The following is a 19,845-nucleotide window of genomic DNA, read 5'->3' as shown; positions in this document are numbered from 1 at the left end:
TAACCACTTTACTGTCTTGAATTTCAACATTCACCATAAGAACTTAAGCTACCTTCAAGCCAGGCTGACGTCATCCTAGGCAAAAACTAAGGGAACATGGCTAATGTGCAGACATTTTTCCATTTCCAAATTAGTTCAAATGTCATTAGGGTTAAGGAAATGGTCTGTCCGTTTTAGATTGTCTCGTCAGGCTGTCAAGGGGATGCTGTTCAGAAAAGTCCCCTACTTTCTTCCTACTGTTATGTCTGTCAAATTGCTCAATGTTCGGACAAAGATTTACTGAATTCGGAACACTGATGATTACACGTAGAAACAGTAAGGATTTTAAAGATCTTTAATCGTATTGAGTCATATAAATATCCAGTACAAAAATCACATTGTACAAAGCAGATTAATGAATGGGCATTGGATCATGACAGGGCCCCTTTAAACTACTGCACATACTGTAACCTATCATAGTATTAATCCACATAGACAAAACTTAGGCTGCATCCCGATTATCCACTCTTCTCCTGGAGTGTGCACGTCGTCGCATAGTTAGTAAGTAAGCCATGGACAAGCCAGAACGGCCCATATGGGCAGGAGCCCATCTCCTGTTTCTGTAGCATGAGGCAGCTTGATGTTTCAACCCCTGGACGTGACGCTACTTGGATGGATTCAACAATGGTGGAAACTCCCCCCTAACCAATGCTGACACAATTCCTATGCTTTTAAATCCATGACTAAGAGTAAATGTGCACGCTTTAAGGATGGGTGGAGAATCGGGATGCAGCCATAGACTGCTCAATCACATAGTCAACAACATAATATAGAGGCAACCTTAAGGCTAACCAACCGTGTCTACATGAACACCCAACAGACCGATCATATCTTTAGAAAGAGGACATCAGAACTATCTCTGGTCCAGAGTGTGAGCAGGAAGCCTCAGCATAAGAAAGCCACACTAACGCCCTGGACCAGAGCTTTCTAGAGGCTAACCATATCTGGCAGCTAACATTTCTCTACAATCCCCCAATAGCATTGGACACTGGACGCTTGATGGACTTGATGTTTGTTTAATGCATGTCCATAGCTGAGCATGGTGTTAATGCTGAAAGGCAAGAACAGTCCCAATAAAGAAGCACAAATATGTATTTATAGTGAGATGCTGCTGACACCCTGAATTAAAGCGAGAAAATGTATGTACCAATCCCAGATTGCCCCTTTTTTTAAATTAAAATAATGAGGGGAAAATAAAGCACTCTTCTGTTGTCATTTTCTCTTCTAATTTAAACTCTTATGTCTACCGTTCAAGGGCAGAAGAAAAACGGTTGATTTTCAGTTCGGAGGGTATAGGAACCCAAAAATGAATGCTTATCAAAGCTATGTTTGCCACAATCTCAAAGAGTCACTTACACAGTGGGCGCTCAATGGTCAAAGAAATAGAACGAGAAAATAACTTGCTTATTACAATTATTTAGCATATAATATAGTACACATTATTAACAGGTGTGTTCTTGACTCAGAGGATTGTCTAAGCTACCTCACCATTTTCATTGTTTACATCCATAGAAAAGAATATATGTACAGTTTGTGTGAATTGTGAATGCTGCGGACAGAGACAGGGAAATAATATCACCGTCGTTATGGCAATTATGTCAGTTGTGTTATTAGTTTGAAATGTCTGATTAAATGTCATCCTTCTGCAATGATACTATTGTTCAATTTGTATGTTTTGGCCTTGGGCAAGTTGCTTCATTTGAATTGCTCAATTTTCTTACTATGCATATGTCAAACCATTTCATGATGGCAAACCAATCTAATGACCATTTCATATGCATATGTCAAACCATTTCATGATGGCAAACCAATCTAATGACCATTTCATATGTATATGTCAAAACATTTTATGATCCCAATATTGTGTTGACCTGTACCTCTTATGTCAATGACAATCCCAACGGAATGTCAACATTCTTTCTTTACAACTGAAAATGGCATATTACCCTTAATATCTAGCCTTTCTCCCCCACATACTGTCGTCCCAATACGTCAGGCGTGGAAACTTTGTCAGTGTGCACATCACAAATGGATGTTCAACCATCAATCAATTACTCCGTTTTAATTCACCAAGAAAAGCATAAAGTAAAACACTGAGCAAAGAATCATGTTCAGTTCATTAAGGTAACACTTTCCATTAACCCTTTATAAAGAGTACCTTATTGCAAAGTGTTACTGACATTAGTTTTTTTCAGATAGTCAGCACTCTGAGGAGCTTTTTGGTCCGGGTGTTTCAGCTCCCCCCTACAGAGAATGATCTCCCTAAATGGCACACTATTGTAGCCTGGTACAAATGTAGTGCACTATATAGGGAATGGGTGTCATTTAGGATGCAAAATATGTAAAGCTATGTGGATCAGGTGTTATTGACGGTCAGAAAGGTGACGTACAACCCATAGAAATTGAATGAGTAGAGTGGGTGTCCCCATTCAAGTCAAGGATGCCACAGTCGGTGGACTGGTGGCCATTTTGACTGTACCCATAGAATTAGAGAATTCTATTTCTATGGTTGAACCCCTCCGTCTCTTAGCATGGCTTTATGTGACTTCAAAAGAAGATTGTGACATACATAGCCAATGCTATAAGGGAATGGGACGCTAGAAACCTGATAACAAAACAGAACTGTACAGCATATTGTATCAATACACAGATACACACAATATAAGATATATCTCACAATATGCAGCTTTTCATTCCAGAAACTCTGAACAATTCATAGATGTTGTCTCTCAAGTTCACCAGAAAACCGCTTGCTTTTCGTCCCTCTATTGCAGGCAGCTTTTGAAAAACAAAAGAGAAGAAGTATGTTTGTACATAGAGATATATGTGGGGCCTGATGCACAGAGTACAGTACCCCCATATACAACGAAGCGTCTTCTTGACAAGTCTTTTCCTCATGAGTCCCCGAGAGAGACCACTAAGCGTCGTCGTCCAGGTCCTCGTCCAGGTCCTCCAGTGAGCTCAAAGATCAACGGTGATCAACAACGGTAAAAGAGCACTTTGAAAAATACTGCCTTGTCTGTTTGTGTCCTCCTTGTTTTGGTCTATTGTCTGCCACTTTCACAAAGTACCAGGAGTTAAGTTCACTTTAGCTAGTGCATGAGTGTTTGTTTGTTGTACATTTTCCTTTTTCCTCTTACGAGCTCCCTTCTCTCTGGTTAGGAATCCCTGTAGCCGTCACTGTCCTCCCCCCCGTACATGTCAGCTAGTTTTCTAAACCTGGGTCCCCACTCGCTCAGGTAGTTATAGTCCTGGTCTCCCTCCGTGGTCACGGAACCCAGGGAGCTCAGGGACTCAGCCACCGAGCCGCTTCCCTCGTAGGCGTAGGTGGCCAGTGAGTCATAGGGCGGCGCCGTGGGGTCCTGGTCGTTGTCCTGGAGCCTTTGGTTTATGAATTCCCTGACGTCCGAGTTGTCCCTGTATGCAGGAGGGAGGACCACGGTCCGACGGATGGGAGGGTTCAGGGTCTCGGGCTTGATGTCCCTGCGTTGTTTGGTCTCCTCGATAGCCTCCGGGTTGCGCAGCGTGCCGATATCAAAGGCCTGGGTGTCCTCCTCTCCGCCCCCCTCATCATTGTAGCTGACGACATTGTCTCTCACATCCTCTTTGGAGATGATCAGAGGCTCCTTCTTCCTCTGCTGCCTCCTCAGGACAGCGAACAGCACAACGATTACTACAGACACAGAGAGAGAGAATAACTTGAGCATCAGATGGATAGGAGAGGAAAGCAAATGGGTTGAGGAATGTGCCTCGATACTCAGGATTTTATTTTTTTTACATGTATTTAACTAGGCAAGTCAGTTAAGAACAAATTCTTATATACAATGACAGCCTACACCGGCCAAACGCAGACGACGCTGGGCCAATGCATCGATCACGATTATTTCAGAAACAAGACAAAGGCTTTTGAACTTTTGTTTTATTTCCCAACTGTGTTCCTTCTATTTTCTGAAGGATAGTTGGTGTCTGTTGGGGAACCATTGGTGGTGTGCATACAGTATGTTGATACACTCACTGATATACAGGGATTTGGAGGGCTGAGACAGGCTTGAGCTGCCACAAAAGACTTGCCGTATGGATTTGTATCACCTATCTAACTCTGTGCAGTTGCAGTGAAGATACAGTGCCTTGCGAAAGTATTCGGCCCCCTTGAACTTTGCGACCTTTTGCCACATTTCAGGCTTCAAACATAAAGATATAAAACTGTATTTTTTTGTGAAGAATCAACAACAAGTGGGACACAATCATGAAGGGGAACGACATAAAGCAAGGCACTGTAGGTAAACAGCAACGAAAGGTTTGGCTAACAGAGTTCAGAATATGGTGGAAATCAACGTCTTCTGAATTTGTTGCTGATCATTTGTGTGTGTTGATGTGATTTATGTTTTAATGTGCTTGTATGTGAGCCACATGCAAAATAAAATGTTCTGTCTTGTGATTAAAACTTTTTTTAAAAGGACAAAGCATTTTGAATTTAACTGAATTGTACAGTACTCACAGAGAAGTATGAGGACACAGATGATGATGGCCATGAGGGCTCCAGTGCTGAGCCCTGCGGTGAGGACCAGAGCCTCCTGGTTACACAGCTGCATGTTCCCCTCGCGGTCGCAGGTACAAACACGCACAGTCAGGGTGTTGGTGCTGCTCTGCATGGGAAAGTCCCCGTCCGATATCACCACGGGAACCAGGTAGGTGCTCCTCTGTAGACGGCTGTAGCTGTTCCTTCTGGTCAGGATCCCAGCCGTGTTGTCTGTTGGAGATAGACGTCTTAGAGTTGGATACTATACAAGTAAGCAGTGTTGTCTGTTGGAGAGGCACTGAGGAGTAAGCAGTTATGGGCTGTTGTTATCTGTTAGACACTTTAGAGGTGGCTACTATACAAGTTAGATGTAGGAATGTCCCCCAGTTTCTAAAGTTTATCTTGTCTCCAATTAACAGCCGTAAATGTTATATTATATTAGGGTGTGCTTAAATATATTTGAATGGGTAAGATTGACAAATTGCAGTGTTGGGGAAGCTACTCTGAAAATATAGATTATTAAACTACCAATTAAGCTACACTAAGGCGTTCACTTAAAGTCATTCCAATGTTTCCAGATTTAAATTAAATATTACCTATAATTACTTACAATATGAGTGAAATATACTTTTCCCCAAAAATAATGATGTATGCTAAAAAGCAGCTTTTCTGTGTTGGAATGGTGTGGACGTATACTGGTCAATAAAAACAAGTCGATCGCTGATTGGTCAGCTCAGCCAATATGAATGACATCATGTTCAAAGAGGAAACGGCATGCATTTTTTTCTGTTTGAGGTGGGGGTTTTTCTCCAATTTATGCTTTGGCCACAAATATGAGTGTAAGGCGTATCAACAACATTATTTGGTTATGAGTTAAGAGAATATGAACTTATACAAATTTGATTTTCATTGGACAGTTACTTTTAAAAAGTAGTTCACTACTTCTTGGTAAATTATCATAACTAAATCTGAAATGTCATAGACTACAAATTGCAAGAACAAATTTAGCCAATTAAAACAAAAAATATGTTTCAATGTGAGAATTTGGCAGGTCTGATGCTGAAAATGTAAGGAAATGCTTGCCTCCTTCATATTTAATACAATTTTTGCCAAAAAAGTAATGTGTAGTTCAAGTAGTTAGCTACACCGCTACATGGCAAACACTACCTAGATTTGAATGTAGTTCAACTACCACCAAACTACTGCAAAATGTAGTTACTAGTTGATCTAGTTCACTTCACTACTCCGCAACACTGACACATTGTGATCACGGCTGCTGTGGAATACAGTTATTCTGGGAAAAAAATCAAATCGACGAAACCGGAAATGAACTTGTGTGTCAACTGTTGTCCTCCAAGAAGAAGTGTACCTTTGTTGTCTCGGACTGTGAAGTTGGCTTTCCCTGAGACCTCGTGTGCTAGACTGAAGAAGAATCTGTGTCCACCGATAGGCTCGTCAGCATCTTTAGCGCTCACTGTCTGAATCCTCTGAGAAAAGGTAACAAAAATATGATCTAACACAGATGACATACTTCATCATCTTCTTTTGACATGTCTTTATCCTGAGGAACAAGACAAAAAGGGTTCAGGAGAGTGGGGAGCTCTGAGGTTAAACCTGAAAGCCTTCCGGCATAAGGCCAATTTCTGTGATCGAGGCAAGGGTTAACTGATGAAGATACGATCAGTTGTGGGATCTTAGGCGGGAAAGAAGACATTCTGTAGTGGTTTAAATTAAAATAATAGTACATTGTTTTCCATTACCTGGTTAGCCTTGGCGTTTTCACAGACGAAGGTTTCGTAGTATGCGGCGAATGTAGGAGCGTTGTCATTAACGTCCAGTACTCTGATGTCCACTGGTATGCGGCTAATCAGCCGTGGGTTGTCTTTAAAACACAGAATCATGACGTTTAATAACCACACCAAGGAAACACAATAACTGCCTTTGATACGATTACTGCTCAAACTACTGTACATGTCATTACGAGAAGTAATTGTGGTAGTTCACTGACACATGTACACGCACTCTATTTCCTCTTGTTCCGAAGGAGTGGAGCGTGTGTGTGTGTGTGTGTGTGTGGGTGTGTGCGTCAATGATCAACATGCTACTTACTGAACTCCGTGGCGATGACAGAGATGTTGTGCCAAGGGTTCTCCTCTCTGTCCAGAGTCCTTAGCATGAAAACTGAGCCGTTACCCGGGTGCACGTTGAACACCCTGTCCATGTCTGTACGCCGGTCAATAGAGTACCTGCACATAGCAAACAACAACTATAAGCATCCTCTTCACAACACAAACAAGCATGAGCATCCTCACTTCCTTTCACATAAACCCAATGCACCGTGTCCTTGGCTGTGAGGCAGTTTATTAAGTGTACCTGCACAACACAAACAACAAATATACGCTTCCTCACAGCAAATATTCACGGGAATATTATGCCCCCTGTCTTTGTCTGCACCCTGTTCTATCAGGTACCTGTATCTGCACAAAACAAACAAGTATAAATGTCCTTGCTTTATTTCACTGAAACCCAGTGGAGGAGTATCACAACAATACATCATACTGCTGCATACAGTATCATCCAATTTGAAAGCAATTTGGATGACTGACAGTTGTGGTCTGGTCGTTCCCGCAAAAAAAAAAAAAAGTGACTCCAAAATGTTTATCTGTGCTATCATGGTGTAGTGGTCCTAATGGCTGTTTGGAGATACACTCGCAAAAAACACACACACGTGAATGCATGCACACACAAACACGCACGCACACAAATGCATAAACACACACAGGTTATCTAGTAGTGTTGTTTTTCTTCACTTCCTGAGGACTAGTGTGATACATCAGTTTGATTAATAGAGTAGTGAATGTAGGGCTGCGTCCCAAATGCACACTATTCGCTATATAGTGCACCACTTTTGTCCAGGGCTCATAGTGATATATAGGGAATAGGGTGCCATTTGGGACACAAACGTAGACATGGAAGAGAGCAGGGAAGTGGAGGGAGAGGCAGACCCCCGGGGGGCGTGAACCAGATCTCTCAGGTACCATGCACCACCGCACCCCTACCCCCATCTCCTTTCTCCCTATCTCCCCTCTCCGTCTACTCTCTAATCCTCTACCCTTCCTCAGACAGTATTTTTTTGTTGTTTACCATCACAAACAGTTTTAGACTTTTTACCTCAACACACATACACCACACCACACACTCACTCTCTCTTTGCCCCTCATGCTTCTGACAGCAAGTCTAAACTTGTTAAATCTGTCCTGTTGGGGTGCCAACTGCCTTTCTAATATTCTCAATAATTCAGTTGGCTGGGCCTGGCCCCTCCCCTGATTAATTACACCAGATAAAAGTGTATGCGTGTGTGCTACTCTCGTCCCCTCCTCTCTCCTCTTCTCATTCCCTCTCCTTGCTTCTTATCCCCTCTCCTTTCCTAACTTCTCATCTCCTCACCTACCCTCGTCTCGTCACCCTACTCTCTAAATGCTACAAAGCACAGCCTTCCTGATGAGCGCTGATAAAAACGAATGATGCCATATTTGACACCAGTAATAAAGAGCTCTAACTTCTAGCTTCAGCAGGCACTCCAGGATAACACTTCTCTGTGATCACTGCACTGTGATTGAGGAAAGCTCTGATACTGGCAGGAGATGTTCAAAGTGTAATTTTAGCTGAAATACAGTAAAATATTTGAAAGAAAATAAATAATATGTTGACCCAGATCTGCTGACCACTAGTAGGTGTCTCAGGCACTGTGCACGTGTGTAGTACCTGACAGGGCTGCGGCTGCTGTCTGGGTCTGTGGCACTGACCGATCCGACGATGGTGCCTACGGCTGAGTCCTCTTTGACCTCCATGACGTAGCTGACCCGGTCGAACACCGGCGGCTCGTCCACATCCTCCACGATCAACTTGACCGTCGCCTCGTCCGTGGTTGCCGCGTAGCGCAGGAACCGTGGGTCAGGGTTGGAGTTCTCCACCTGGATCCTTAGAGTGTACGACCGCTTCCTCTCAAAGTCCAGAGGCTGAGGAGAGCGAGAGAAGAGGGTTAACAACTCTCTCACACACACACACACACTCACTCACACACCAGTTAGCACGTTTTTGTTTAACTTTCCTTCCCTCTCACTCACACACATCCTGTGACATGCAACACTTTTCTCGTCTAAGCAATACACACACAGACACACACACAGCAAGATACACACAGACACACATACGTCAAACAACACACACATCATCAACAATTGAATGAATTCAGTGTGAGTATTTTCAGTATTTTCCAAAACAGAGACTTGTGGGATTTAAGAAATCCAGTGTCCTTGTATATTGAGGGTTTGGATTTCAGTCATGTCCACAATTATGCCCAGTAACATGGAACATCTGGCAGCACCCATCTAAATGATCGGAGCATGCAATAAGGGTGAATGGGAAAACAGCTGTGCGCTAAACAATCATAGCAGGGGAGTCAACCTAAATAAAGCCTGCCCATTTCTTTACAGACAGCAGAACTATCCATTAGCACGCAGTGCCTCAGACTTGTTTACATGAGACAACAAAAGGTACAAGACATCGTCGCCAATGCTATTTTGAAAGAACAAGAAATGGTTTGAGTTTCTTACAACATTTGTGAGCTAACATTAGCATCACAAACACAATTTATTCCTTTGGCCAAAGTCCCTGGTACGGTCACAGTTTGGGGATATCTCAGCTACAGTGCGTGAAGAGGAACAAACAAAGAATACGATATAGCGAGCATAACACACCCATATCAAACCACACCCCTAAGATGCAATTCGTGTTTCAGAAATTGTATTTCTTAATGAGGCGAAAAAACCAGGCGAGTTCAGACCCCCTTTAAACATCTATTCTCTCCTCTCTCTGTGTGCATCCCAATAATCTCTTCTTTCTTCAAAAGAAATGACTGGTATATGGAAAAACCCATCTCGCTAATGCATACACCAATTCAACTCTTTTAAACTTGTAGGGAGTAGTTTACGAGTGCACACTTCAGGAGGAAGGAGTGTGACCTTTAAGGCCACACTAATGCTGTCTGGAGAGAACACGTCTGATGTGTGTTTTTGGTTGTGAGGTAGCTACGAACAAAATCCAGGCCTCCTGTCATTTAACAAGAGAGGTGTGTGTGTGTGTGTGTGTGTGTGTGTGTGTGTGTACGTGCAGCCGTGCAGGTTTTTCATTGAGCTTTCAACTGAGCACCGTCTGTACAGCGCTTGATATCAATCAAATACAGTAATTTGATATGACCCTTCATATTCTAAGTCGTTGATTTATTTTCTCCTGTTCTCTAGACAGGGGTTTGATGATGTCAACATGAACATGTGTTGTTTGGGGACAGTGGTGCAGGAAATGCCCTTTAACTAGACAAGCCATTTAATTAGAGTAGGTTCAGATGTAGACCAGACCCTGTACACACACCCACACACACACACACACACACACACACACACACACAGAGAGAGAGAGAGAGAGCTTAGATCCCCTTCCAATATCATTACAACAGTAACATCAGCAGAAGGCAATTACATCTTCCTCCACTCAATGATGACCTGATGGAAGTTAAGTGATCGATTTAAAGACACATTGGAGGAGGGGGTTCTTGAAAAAGCAATGATCCGATTATTTTTAATACATCAAAACATACTACAACTCAGTACCACTGGCTGGTGCTGGTGAAATCCATACCTAGTATCATTTCATCCTATCTGAACATGTGTACAGTATGTACAATCTGACATGACTGGATAAATGTAAGCAACATGGAAAAATAATCCAACCATCCAAAAGGCAAGGTAAAGCAGTAAAAAGGGATACCTCTGGATTTTGGCATTTTATCTACTTCCCCAAGTCAGATGAACTTGAGGATACAATTGTTGTATCTACGTGCGGTTTGAATGGGGTTGTTAACTAGCACTTGTGCAATTACTAACTAGGTTCTAGGGAGACAGCCTCAGAGCCAAACGAAAAACATACTTTAAGTATTTCTGAGCACCTACAAGAAGTATTATGCACACATAATGGTCTAGTTACTTTAGACAGGAACTAAAGTAAGGACGTTGGTCGGGGAGGATGGGCGGTTGTAATTCACAACCGTCGAGCAATCCAAAGGGTGCGTGTCCGAGTTACATCTGGAACAACTGTAGCATTTTAGCCTCCCCTTCCTCTAACCCTTATTCTGAACTTAACCCAATTCACCTAACCTGCTATGTAAATTGGTAGGGATATTTAAGACAAACCGAAAGTTGGTTTAAGCAGTAACGCGTTTGTTATGGCATCAATTTTGACAGGGGAAACTCAGCCTATTCAGCCTATCCAGCCTATCCAAGCTCATTCTTTTTTTACATTAGCAACAAAGTTAGGCGACATCTGTCCATGCCCATCATGAAACGAGAGATGAGTACCTTGGTGAATAGCGGTGAACCTCATATTTAGAAGTTGTTTTCACGTAACAATTGCTTGTTTTCCATGTCATATGTTCAAAACCCAAGCCCTCCGTAAACTACCCTTACCCTAGGCCTGCTATAATGAAGGCTGGTTCAACAGCAATTCTTTTTATTCGAATTTGATTCGAATTATAAACTGTATTTTAGACCTTATCAACAGCCTAGTGAATTTAATCTTGCTTATTGACGACGTTTGGCATGTCCACAGACTGCAATTTACAGTAGGCCCAGCCCCTATATCAGTGTGAACGCTATAGCCTATGTTTAATGTACACTATATATACAAACGTATGTGGAAACCCCTTCAAATGAGTGGATTCGGTTATTGCAGCCACACCTGTTGATGACAGGTGGGGGGAAAAAAAAAATCGAGCACACAGCCATGCAATCTCCATAGACAAACATTGGCAGTAGAATGGTTGAAGAGCTCAGTGACTTTTAAAGTGGCAATGCCATAGGATAACACCAACAAGTCCGCTTGTCAAATGTCTGCCCTGCTAGAGCTGCGCCGATCAACTGTAAGTGCTGATATTATGAAGTGGAAACGTCTAGGATCAACAACGGCTCAGCCGCGAAGTGATAGGACACGCAAGCTCATAGAACGGGACCGCCGAGTGCTGAAGCACATAAAAATCGCCTGTCCTCGGTTGCAACACTCACTACAGAGTCCTAAACTGCCTCTGGAAGCAATTTCAGCACAAGAACTGTTCGTCGGGAGCTTCATGAAATGGGTTTCCATGGCCAAGCAGCCACACACAAGCCTAAGATCACCATGTGCAATGTCAAACCTTGGCTGGAGTGGTGTAAATCTCGCCGCGTTTGGAATCTGGAGCAATAGAAACTTGTTCTCTGGAGTGATGAATTGCACTTCACAATCTGGCAGTCCTACAGACGAATCTGGGTTTGGCGGAACCCAGGAGAATACTACCTAGGAGGAATAATTGTCTGGGGCTGTTTTTCATGGTTCTGGCTAGGCCCCTTAGTTCCAGTGAAAGGAAACCTTAACGCTACAGCATACAATGTCATTCTAGACGATTATGTGCTTCCAACTTTGAGGCAACAGTTTGAGGAAAGCCCTTTCCTGTTTCAGCATGACAATGCCCCCTTGCACAAAGCGAGGTTCATACAGAAAGGATTTGTTGAGATCGGTGTGGAAGAACTTGACTGGTCTGTACAGAGGCCTGACCTCAATCCCATCGAACACCTTTGGGATGAATTGGAAGACTGACTGCGAGCCAGAACTAATCACCTGTCACGACTTCAAAGGATTGGAAGACTGATGGAGCGTTTCAATTCCCATATCATGTTCCTTATTTAACCCTCTGGCATACATTTCTGTTCTGTCCGTGATTGTTGGTGTTATTAGTGGTTGTTGATTGTGCTAGTGTGTATGTATGTTCCTATTTGGAATTTTGCTTGACTTTTTGAGTAAACTCAGTTGTGTTGCTCATAACCTGTGTCCTACGCCTGACTCTGCTACATCTCTTCACCCAATCGTTGACATCACCCAACATCAGTGCCCGACCTCACTAATGCTCTTGTGGCTGAATGGAAGCAAGTCCTCGCAGCAATGTTTCAACATCTAGTGGGAAGCCTTCCCAGAAGAGTGGAGGCTGTTCTAGTAGCAAAGTGGGGACCAACTCCATATTAATGCCCATGATTTTGAAATGAGATGTCCGATGAGCAGGTCATGTAGTGTATTTTATTTTTGAAGCAATGCAATTAGAATAATGTAAACCGCAAACATGTTCAACATATTTTGCAAATATGGGGCAGGCTATTTAACGAACTAGGCTATAGCGAACAACATTCAAATTGGATTTGATGACAATATAGTACATGACAAACTGTAAATAAACAATTTGAAGCGACCACATTACAAATTGTTTATCATCAAAACCCAGCACTTTCTCGCCACCGCCAGGAACTGCGCCCATAATTGGTTGTGAAAATAGAAACAATATTTCTGACAAACCCCGGAACCTAAAGCGCTACCACTAGCCCTTAGATTTACCATTGCGTTAGGTTTATTGAAATAGAGCGCTAGGAGTGATTGGGAATCCAGCCATACCGAAGGAGTGTCCTGGGAATTAGGGGAATAAGGACTAGGGATATGGGCTAGTGGTAGATTAGGAATGCAGCCAATCACTGACCTTCCTGAGGGTGATGACACCCTCCTGTGTGCTCCTATTGGTTGAAATGTTGAACATGGCTGGGCCGTCACTGCTGGTGATTCGGTAGTTCATCTCAGCGTTCCTGCCAATGTCAGCGTCTGTAGCTCGCAGCACGGCCACCGTCGAGCCGGGCTCTGACGACTCTGGAGCTTTGAACTCATACAGACCTGGAGGAAAGACACGGACACACACACATTAGTTGTTGTTATTCTGTAACACCTGGATCAACCCATTAATTCAAACATTTGAATCCATCTTACAAGCCTACATTAATCAAACATGTATCATTTGTTCAACGTGAATATATTGGCACATACATTGTTATTTTTAACGGGTGATTTCCTGGATTGTGCCAGATAAATGAATGCTTCCCTGTCTGCTAGCTAAAGCACCTCACTGTATCTCATATGCTTAAATAAATAGCTGGCTTGGTCTGCAAAGGGATGGAAGTGATATACACACAGGCTGCAGAGACAAACACTACTGACACCCTCATAAAACACCCTGACAGCATTCTGGCAACGCCTGAGTCGGCAGGTCTCTGTCTCACGCACACACATACGCAGGCAGACGTGTACACGAGCATACGCACACACAACACAGGCATGGAAACACACACACCACTATGGAGAGGTTTCGCGGGCTAACAGGTATTTAGCATTGGGTCGAGGGGAGGAAGCATCAGTCTTGCAGACAACAATGATATCGCTGCCTGACACTCTGCCTCCTCCGGGTGTCCCATTACAATATCCACTTGCTCTCACTCTCTCTTTCTCCCTGGCCCCTCCCTTCATCCCTCCTTCCATCCCTCTATTTATTCCTCCCGTCTCACCTTCATTTCCTTTCTATCCATCTCTACACCCTACCTCTCTCTCTCCCTCCTTCCCCTCCTCCCCTCCTCCGTCCCTCCCTCCCTGTCCTGTCCATTGAGGTGAGGTGCAGTGACAGTGTTTGTCTCCCTGTTGGGGAGGGTGATAAATGGAGGTAGGGTTTCTACGGTTGTGTGCATTTTGTCATGTGAAGAGCTGTTTGGCTTGTGTGCGTAACACACACACAGACACAGTGCTGTTATTGAGGGGAAACAGAATGACACCAGTAATCTGTCAATCTGATATATTTGCAATTCGCCAGATGCACCAGAGAGGGAAAGAGCAAGAGAGAGAGAGAGGAGAGGGGGACAAGACACAGCGTGTGAGAGGACATAGAGGGGGTGAAGGAGAGAAAGATGGTTGGCAAAAGAAACACTGAAAAGAAAAATAGAAACAAAGGACATTAGCGGAGCCACACACAGTGACATTGAGCGCATTGGGAAGAGAAAGACTGAGCGAGAGGATCTGGAATAACAGCAAGGGAGAGAAAAAAAAGTGACAGTTAGGAGATAAAAAGAGAGCGAGAAAGAGATAAAAACCCACAGAGTACTCTTTTCATTTAATAGGGATTACCAGGCTGATCTGATGCACTGTGCAGGACCCTTCCCTCTGTCATATGGCTTTACATTTAATTATACCCAGCCTTCCAGAGAGCGCTGCAGTCGTACATGCACACACACACCGCAGCTGCAGCATCGCAGTACCAATCCACATTCATTTTGAAATTGACACCAGATGGAGGCTGCCTGTTTGGCACGAGCCTTCTGTATGGTGAACTAGGTTTGATTTTCAGGGTGCTCTGTGTGCGTGTGTGCGTGTGTGTGTGTGCGTGCGTGTGTGTGCGCACATCTGTCTGTATATGTGTGCACTATACTCACTCTTGGGGAAGCGTGGTGGGTTGTCATTGACATCAGACAGGGTGATGCTGACCGTGGTGGTCCCTGATAGCCCACCCATCTGGCCAGCCATGTCTTTAGCCTGGATCACAACGACATAGTTCTCCTTCGTCTCCCTGTCCATGTTTGGCAGGGCTGTCTTGATCACACCTGTAAGAAAAAGAGAGATTAGATACTTTTGATACATACCTTTCTTCATATAATCAGTGTTCCGTAAGAATATATTTAAAATAATAATAACCAAATAGCACTCATGCCATGTCTTGCACTAACACTTACAGTACACTTGTATTTTCTTTACAGCACTGACTTTGCTGATAGCTGTTTTATTGAGGAACATTTTTTTACTTACTATGACTGTGATATATGATTGCCTTTACCTAGCTATCTTAAGATGAATAACTAACTGTAAGTCACTCTGGATAAACGCGTCTGCTAAATGACTACATAGAATGTATGTGTCAGTCGTGTAGTGTAGGGTAAACACACGTTTATGCAGTTTAACACCTTTGTTATTTTGTGCAAGCGTTTTACCCACCTTTTGCGAGAAAATGCACTGAAAGTATAGGGAGCATTACTCACCTCGAACGGCGGTCAGCGCTCACACACTGTTTTTTAAATTTTTTATCACTGTTATGTATGTATGCATGCAAAGTAATATCACAGTGTATGATGCACAAAATATAACTTTTGCACATTTCTTTAGAGCTCAGACACAAAGACATTAAGGTGAAAATAGATGCTCTGTCTCTCTCTGGTACAGTTGTGTTCCATATACACGTAAAAATATATATATATATCTGGTTTATCAGTCAGGACAGAGGTTCAGTGAAGCTCTAATTGACTACAGTTGAAGTCGGATGTTTACATATACCTTAGCCAAATACATTTAAACTTAGTTTCACAATTCCTGACATTTAATCCTAGTAAACAGTCCCTGTCTTAGGTCAGTTAGGATTGGCACTTTTTGGGGGGGGATGTGAAATGTCAGAATAATAGTAAAGATAATTATTTATTTCAGCTTTTATTTCTTTCATCACATTCCCAGTGGGTCAGAAGTGGGTCACATACACTCAATTAGTATTTGCTAGCAATTGCCTTTACATTGTTTAACTTGGGTCAATCATTTCAAGTAGCCTTCCACAAGCTTCCCATATTAAGTTGGGTGAATTTTGGCCCATTCCTCCTGACAGAGCTGGTGTAACTGAGTCAGGTTTGTAGGCCTCCTTGCTCGCACACACTTTTTCAGTTCTGCCCACACATTTTCTATAGGATTGAGGTCAGGGCTTTGTGATGAGTTTGAAGGTAGGCTTTGAAATACATCCACAGGTACACCTCCAATTTACTCAAAGTATGTCAATTAGCCTATCAGAAGCTTCTAAAGCCATGACATCATTTTCTGGAATTTTCCAAGCTGTTTAAAAGCACAGCAAACTTAGTTTATGTAAACTTCTGACCCACTGGAATTGTCTGTAAACAATTGTTGGAAAAATGAATTGTGTCATGCACAAAGTAGATCTCCTAACCGACTTGCCAAAACTATATTTTGTTAACAAGAAATTTGTGGAGTGGTTGAAAAACGAGTTTTAATGACTCCAACCTAAGTGTATGTAAACTTCCAACTTCAACTGTACATATTAAAAGCAGCGCTCTGCCTTCTTCTCCTCCTGTCTGTCAGATATTGAGCTGCCGTGGCTTTTGTCATCCATTTGAAGCATCAAAACTACAGAGACTGTTACAGTAAAATACAGAAATAGAAGTAAAAAAAACACTAAATCAATTGCATCGACAGAGTTCACGGGATACAATCTCTTTTTTCCAAAGAGGAAATTTGTTGAATATCAAACAATAGGCGATGTAAGGGCTGATGCAGCACATCACTCAAACCGAGATCTAAGCAGCATCGGTGAAATGCACAGTGAATGCAGGGCTCTACAACTCTCATCCTGCTCTTTTATCACATAGGATGTGGCAGCAGGAGAGGAGTAAGGCACAGAGGTGCGTGTGTGTGTGAAGCGCTGAGAGATGACGCAGCAGCGTTCGTTTTTCCTAACAAAGCGCAATCTTACTCGCTGAAGGACAGCCAGCCGACTCGCTCCTGAAAAACAAGCTAGTCCGTTCAAGTAGTGCTGAGGGGGAAAATACACACGTGTATTCCATATAGAGTTACAATATATTGTGTGCATGTGTACACCAATACACAGTCTCTGAATGCATCTCTCTTCCCTATCTATTTTTATCTTTCTTCTCATTCTCCCTCGCTCTACTTGTTATTTCTCTCTCACTCTGTCTATTCTCTCTCTTTCTCTCACTCCACGCAAACAAACAGGGGAAGACATACAGAGAGAGAGAGAGAATCATGCTGTTGTCCAAGCCTGCCTTTGTGTAGGGGGGGGGATGTCAGCTTACATGGCACATCTGGGATAAACCATATTAATGTGAAGCCCTGCACTAATCTGCAAATAGATTTTTTTGTTGCAATTTCCCTTTTGTTTAAGCAAACAAAACACCAGGGTCCATTCCAAAGCACACATGACAAATTATTAAATCTAGCAGTGATGGCTGAGCCATGGGATTGAAAGGCGGTGGTTGGCAGAGGTTCTGCCCTTCTTTTCTGTCATGTCGCTTCAGTCTGACATGGGAGTTAATGGTCATGTTGCACGCACACTCACACACACACACACACACACACACACACACACACAGTCTCCGTGGTAATGACGGGTAGTGCACTTTTCGCAACCTGGTTCACTCTCAGTAGGACTTTAGGTTGCATTCGGGTGCAAGATGAAACATCAGTAAGACAGGGAAGTGGCACCTTGTGTGTGCTGTTCCCTGTTGACTCTATGGGAACATTTGCCTCCTCAAGCAACCGATAGACTATAGAAGGTAATTATTATAGAACTCTGTATTTGCATTGTAATTGACCCTACCTCTCCTTTCTGTCTACAGACGAAGAAGAAAGATGGGGTGCCTGTTTACACTGACCTGTGTTGGGATCTACAGAGAAGTATGGCTGTCCCTGTAGGATGCTGTAGACCACCCTGGCACTGTTACCATACGTGGCGTCGTCAGCATCTGTAGCGGTCACCTGCATCACCACTGTGCCTGGGGAAGGAAGGAGGGAGGAGAAGAAGAAAGAGAGTGACTTGGTGAGCAAAGTTATACACATGAAATGGAGTCAAGGGGTGTTGGGGAACGCTCTCAATAGCACAAGACAACTTCCTGAATAAGGCCAATAAAGTGAACTGGACTGAACTGAAGTATATGTATGTCTGTGTCACAAATTTCACCATATTCTCTTTATAGTACATTACTTTTGACGATATGGCTCTGGTCAAATCAAGTGCACTATATAAGGAATATGCCCTTATGGGAAAACCTAATGAATTTAATGTGATCTCATGTGACAACATGTAAAATCAACATGTGATATTATGAAACTACATATGAAATCAATGATCTCATGTTTAATAAATGTGACAACATGGGGATGCGATTTTTCAATGTGATACCATGAATCTACAAGTGAAAACATTTTTCACATTTTTCACATGTGAAAGTGCAATTCCACATTAGGGTTGAATGGCAGGAACCCGGTTACCGAGATTAACTGGGATTTATCCGCCCAAAACCATTCCCTTTTGCAGGGATAAATAACTGCGAGAAACCGGTAAATTATGATAAATGATTTATATGAACAGCATGGTGTGAAATGGAACTGTTAAATGATATAACATATCTAAATATGGCTTCTCTATGGCCTCTGCGTGATGAATCATCAACACTCAGGGTGGGGACAGACAGCCCATCTCGGGATGGAGCACAGTTCAAAATGCATGTAGAACTACAGTATCATCTCATCATGGTAACTTTTTGTCTTGTGACAGGTAGGCCTACATTTGCTGCAGCATAGTCTATGCTACAGTAATAAAGACTGATTGTGTGTCTCATTCACCCATCTCCATCTGGCTTTCGGGTGGGGGGGGTCACCTTATTTTTGAATTGTAAAGATGTTTTATTGCAGCTGCAGACTATTTAAAATCAGCCTATCACTCGGATATCGTTGCTTTAAATCAGTGCAAGCGCGAGCTCTCTCCATCAACTCCATTCAAATTGCATCCAAAATAGATCATCCTTCTCTAGATTGCTATATAGCCCTATAAATAGATGTCCTGACCCGCCTCTTTCAGGTAACGAATTCAATGCAATATTAGCCTTATATTTAGCTAATGAATGAGGGGGTTATGTATAATAAGCTTCTAACTTATAGCTTCTGTTTCTTGCGCAACAGGAACGCACCGTGTGCTCCGCTGGCCTCTCCTTAAAAAAATGCTCCTCAGCTCTTGGAGTCTCATGCAGGAAAAAGTTAGACTAGAATAGCTTGCTGAACATTTGTTTTTACATTTCTTATACCAATAGATTATTCGAAGAGGGACGCAAGCTATTGTTTGCTGATTGTAAACTACAGCAGCGTGAATGCGCGATGCTATAGCAGTTAGTTTATTCAGACCCATAACCGTTCAATCTTTGTCAGGAGAAGTGAAAGCCTTGTGCTTCTAATTCTAGTTCTTTATTATTCAAGGATGTCATTACAATGATGAAGATTAGGACAACAAAACGTATTTAATTTAACTGTTGAAAGCGAAGGAAGGAATGAAGCAACAATAGAGAGAAAGAGGAGGTAGGCTAATAACATTAGGGGAAATATTATGAAATGTATATATGCGTCAGGCTACTAATTATACAAATAAGCTCTATTATATTTCTAGAAATCAAATTAGTTAGCCTATACTTGTTACTTTGTAGGCCGGATGTGCTGCATCAGAATCACATGTACTCTCCCTGCTTTATCATGGTTTGAACGATGTGTGTAATTCCAGTCCATATAAT

At 42.7% G+C, this 19,845-nt stretch overlaps 1 protein-coding gene across 1 annotated transcript in view; it reads right to left on the bottom strand.

Moving 5' to 3' along the window:
* Positions 1–319: 319 nt before the first annotated feature.
* Positions 320–19,845, bottom strand: part of LOC112215611 (cadherin-6) — an 81,737-nt gene continuing 62,211 nt past the window's right edge. The window contains exons 4-12 of the mRNA XM_024374774.2: positions 17,941–18,060; positions 14,935–15,102; positions 13,167–13,354; positions 8,324–8,577; positions 6,668–6,804; positions 6,319–6,440; positions 5,928–6,045; positions 4,538–4,789; positions 320–3,712 (exon numbers count right to left, since the gene is read on the bottom strand). Of these exons, the coding sequence (XP_024230542.1) occupies positions 3,198–3,712; positions 4,538–4,789; positions 5,928–6,045; positions 6,319–6,440; positions 6,668–6,804; positions 8,324–8,577; positions 13,167–13,354; positions 14,935–15,102; positions 17,941–18,060 (1,874 nt within the window). The 3' untranslated portion in view covers positions 320–3,197. The remainder of the gene's footprint in view (positions 3,713–4,537; positions 4,790–5,927; positions 6,046–6,318; positions 6,441–6,667; positions 6,805–8,323; positions 8,578–13,166; positions 13,355–14,934; positions 15,103–17,940; positions 18,061–19,845) is intronic.

The sequence above is a fragment of the Oncorhynchus tshawytscha genome, linkage group LG16, assembly GCF_018296145.1.
Source record: "Oncorhynchus tshawytscha isolate Ot180627B linkage group LG16, Otsh_v2.0, whole genome shotgun sequence".
In the NCBI taxonomy this organism is placed as follows: Eukaryota; Metazoa; Chordata; class Actinopteri; order Salmoniformes; family Salmonidae; genus Oncorhynchus; species Oncorhynchus tshawytscha.
Note: the sequence above shows the minus strand (reverse complement) of the source record. Positions and strands in the feature narration are given on the sequence as shown.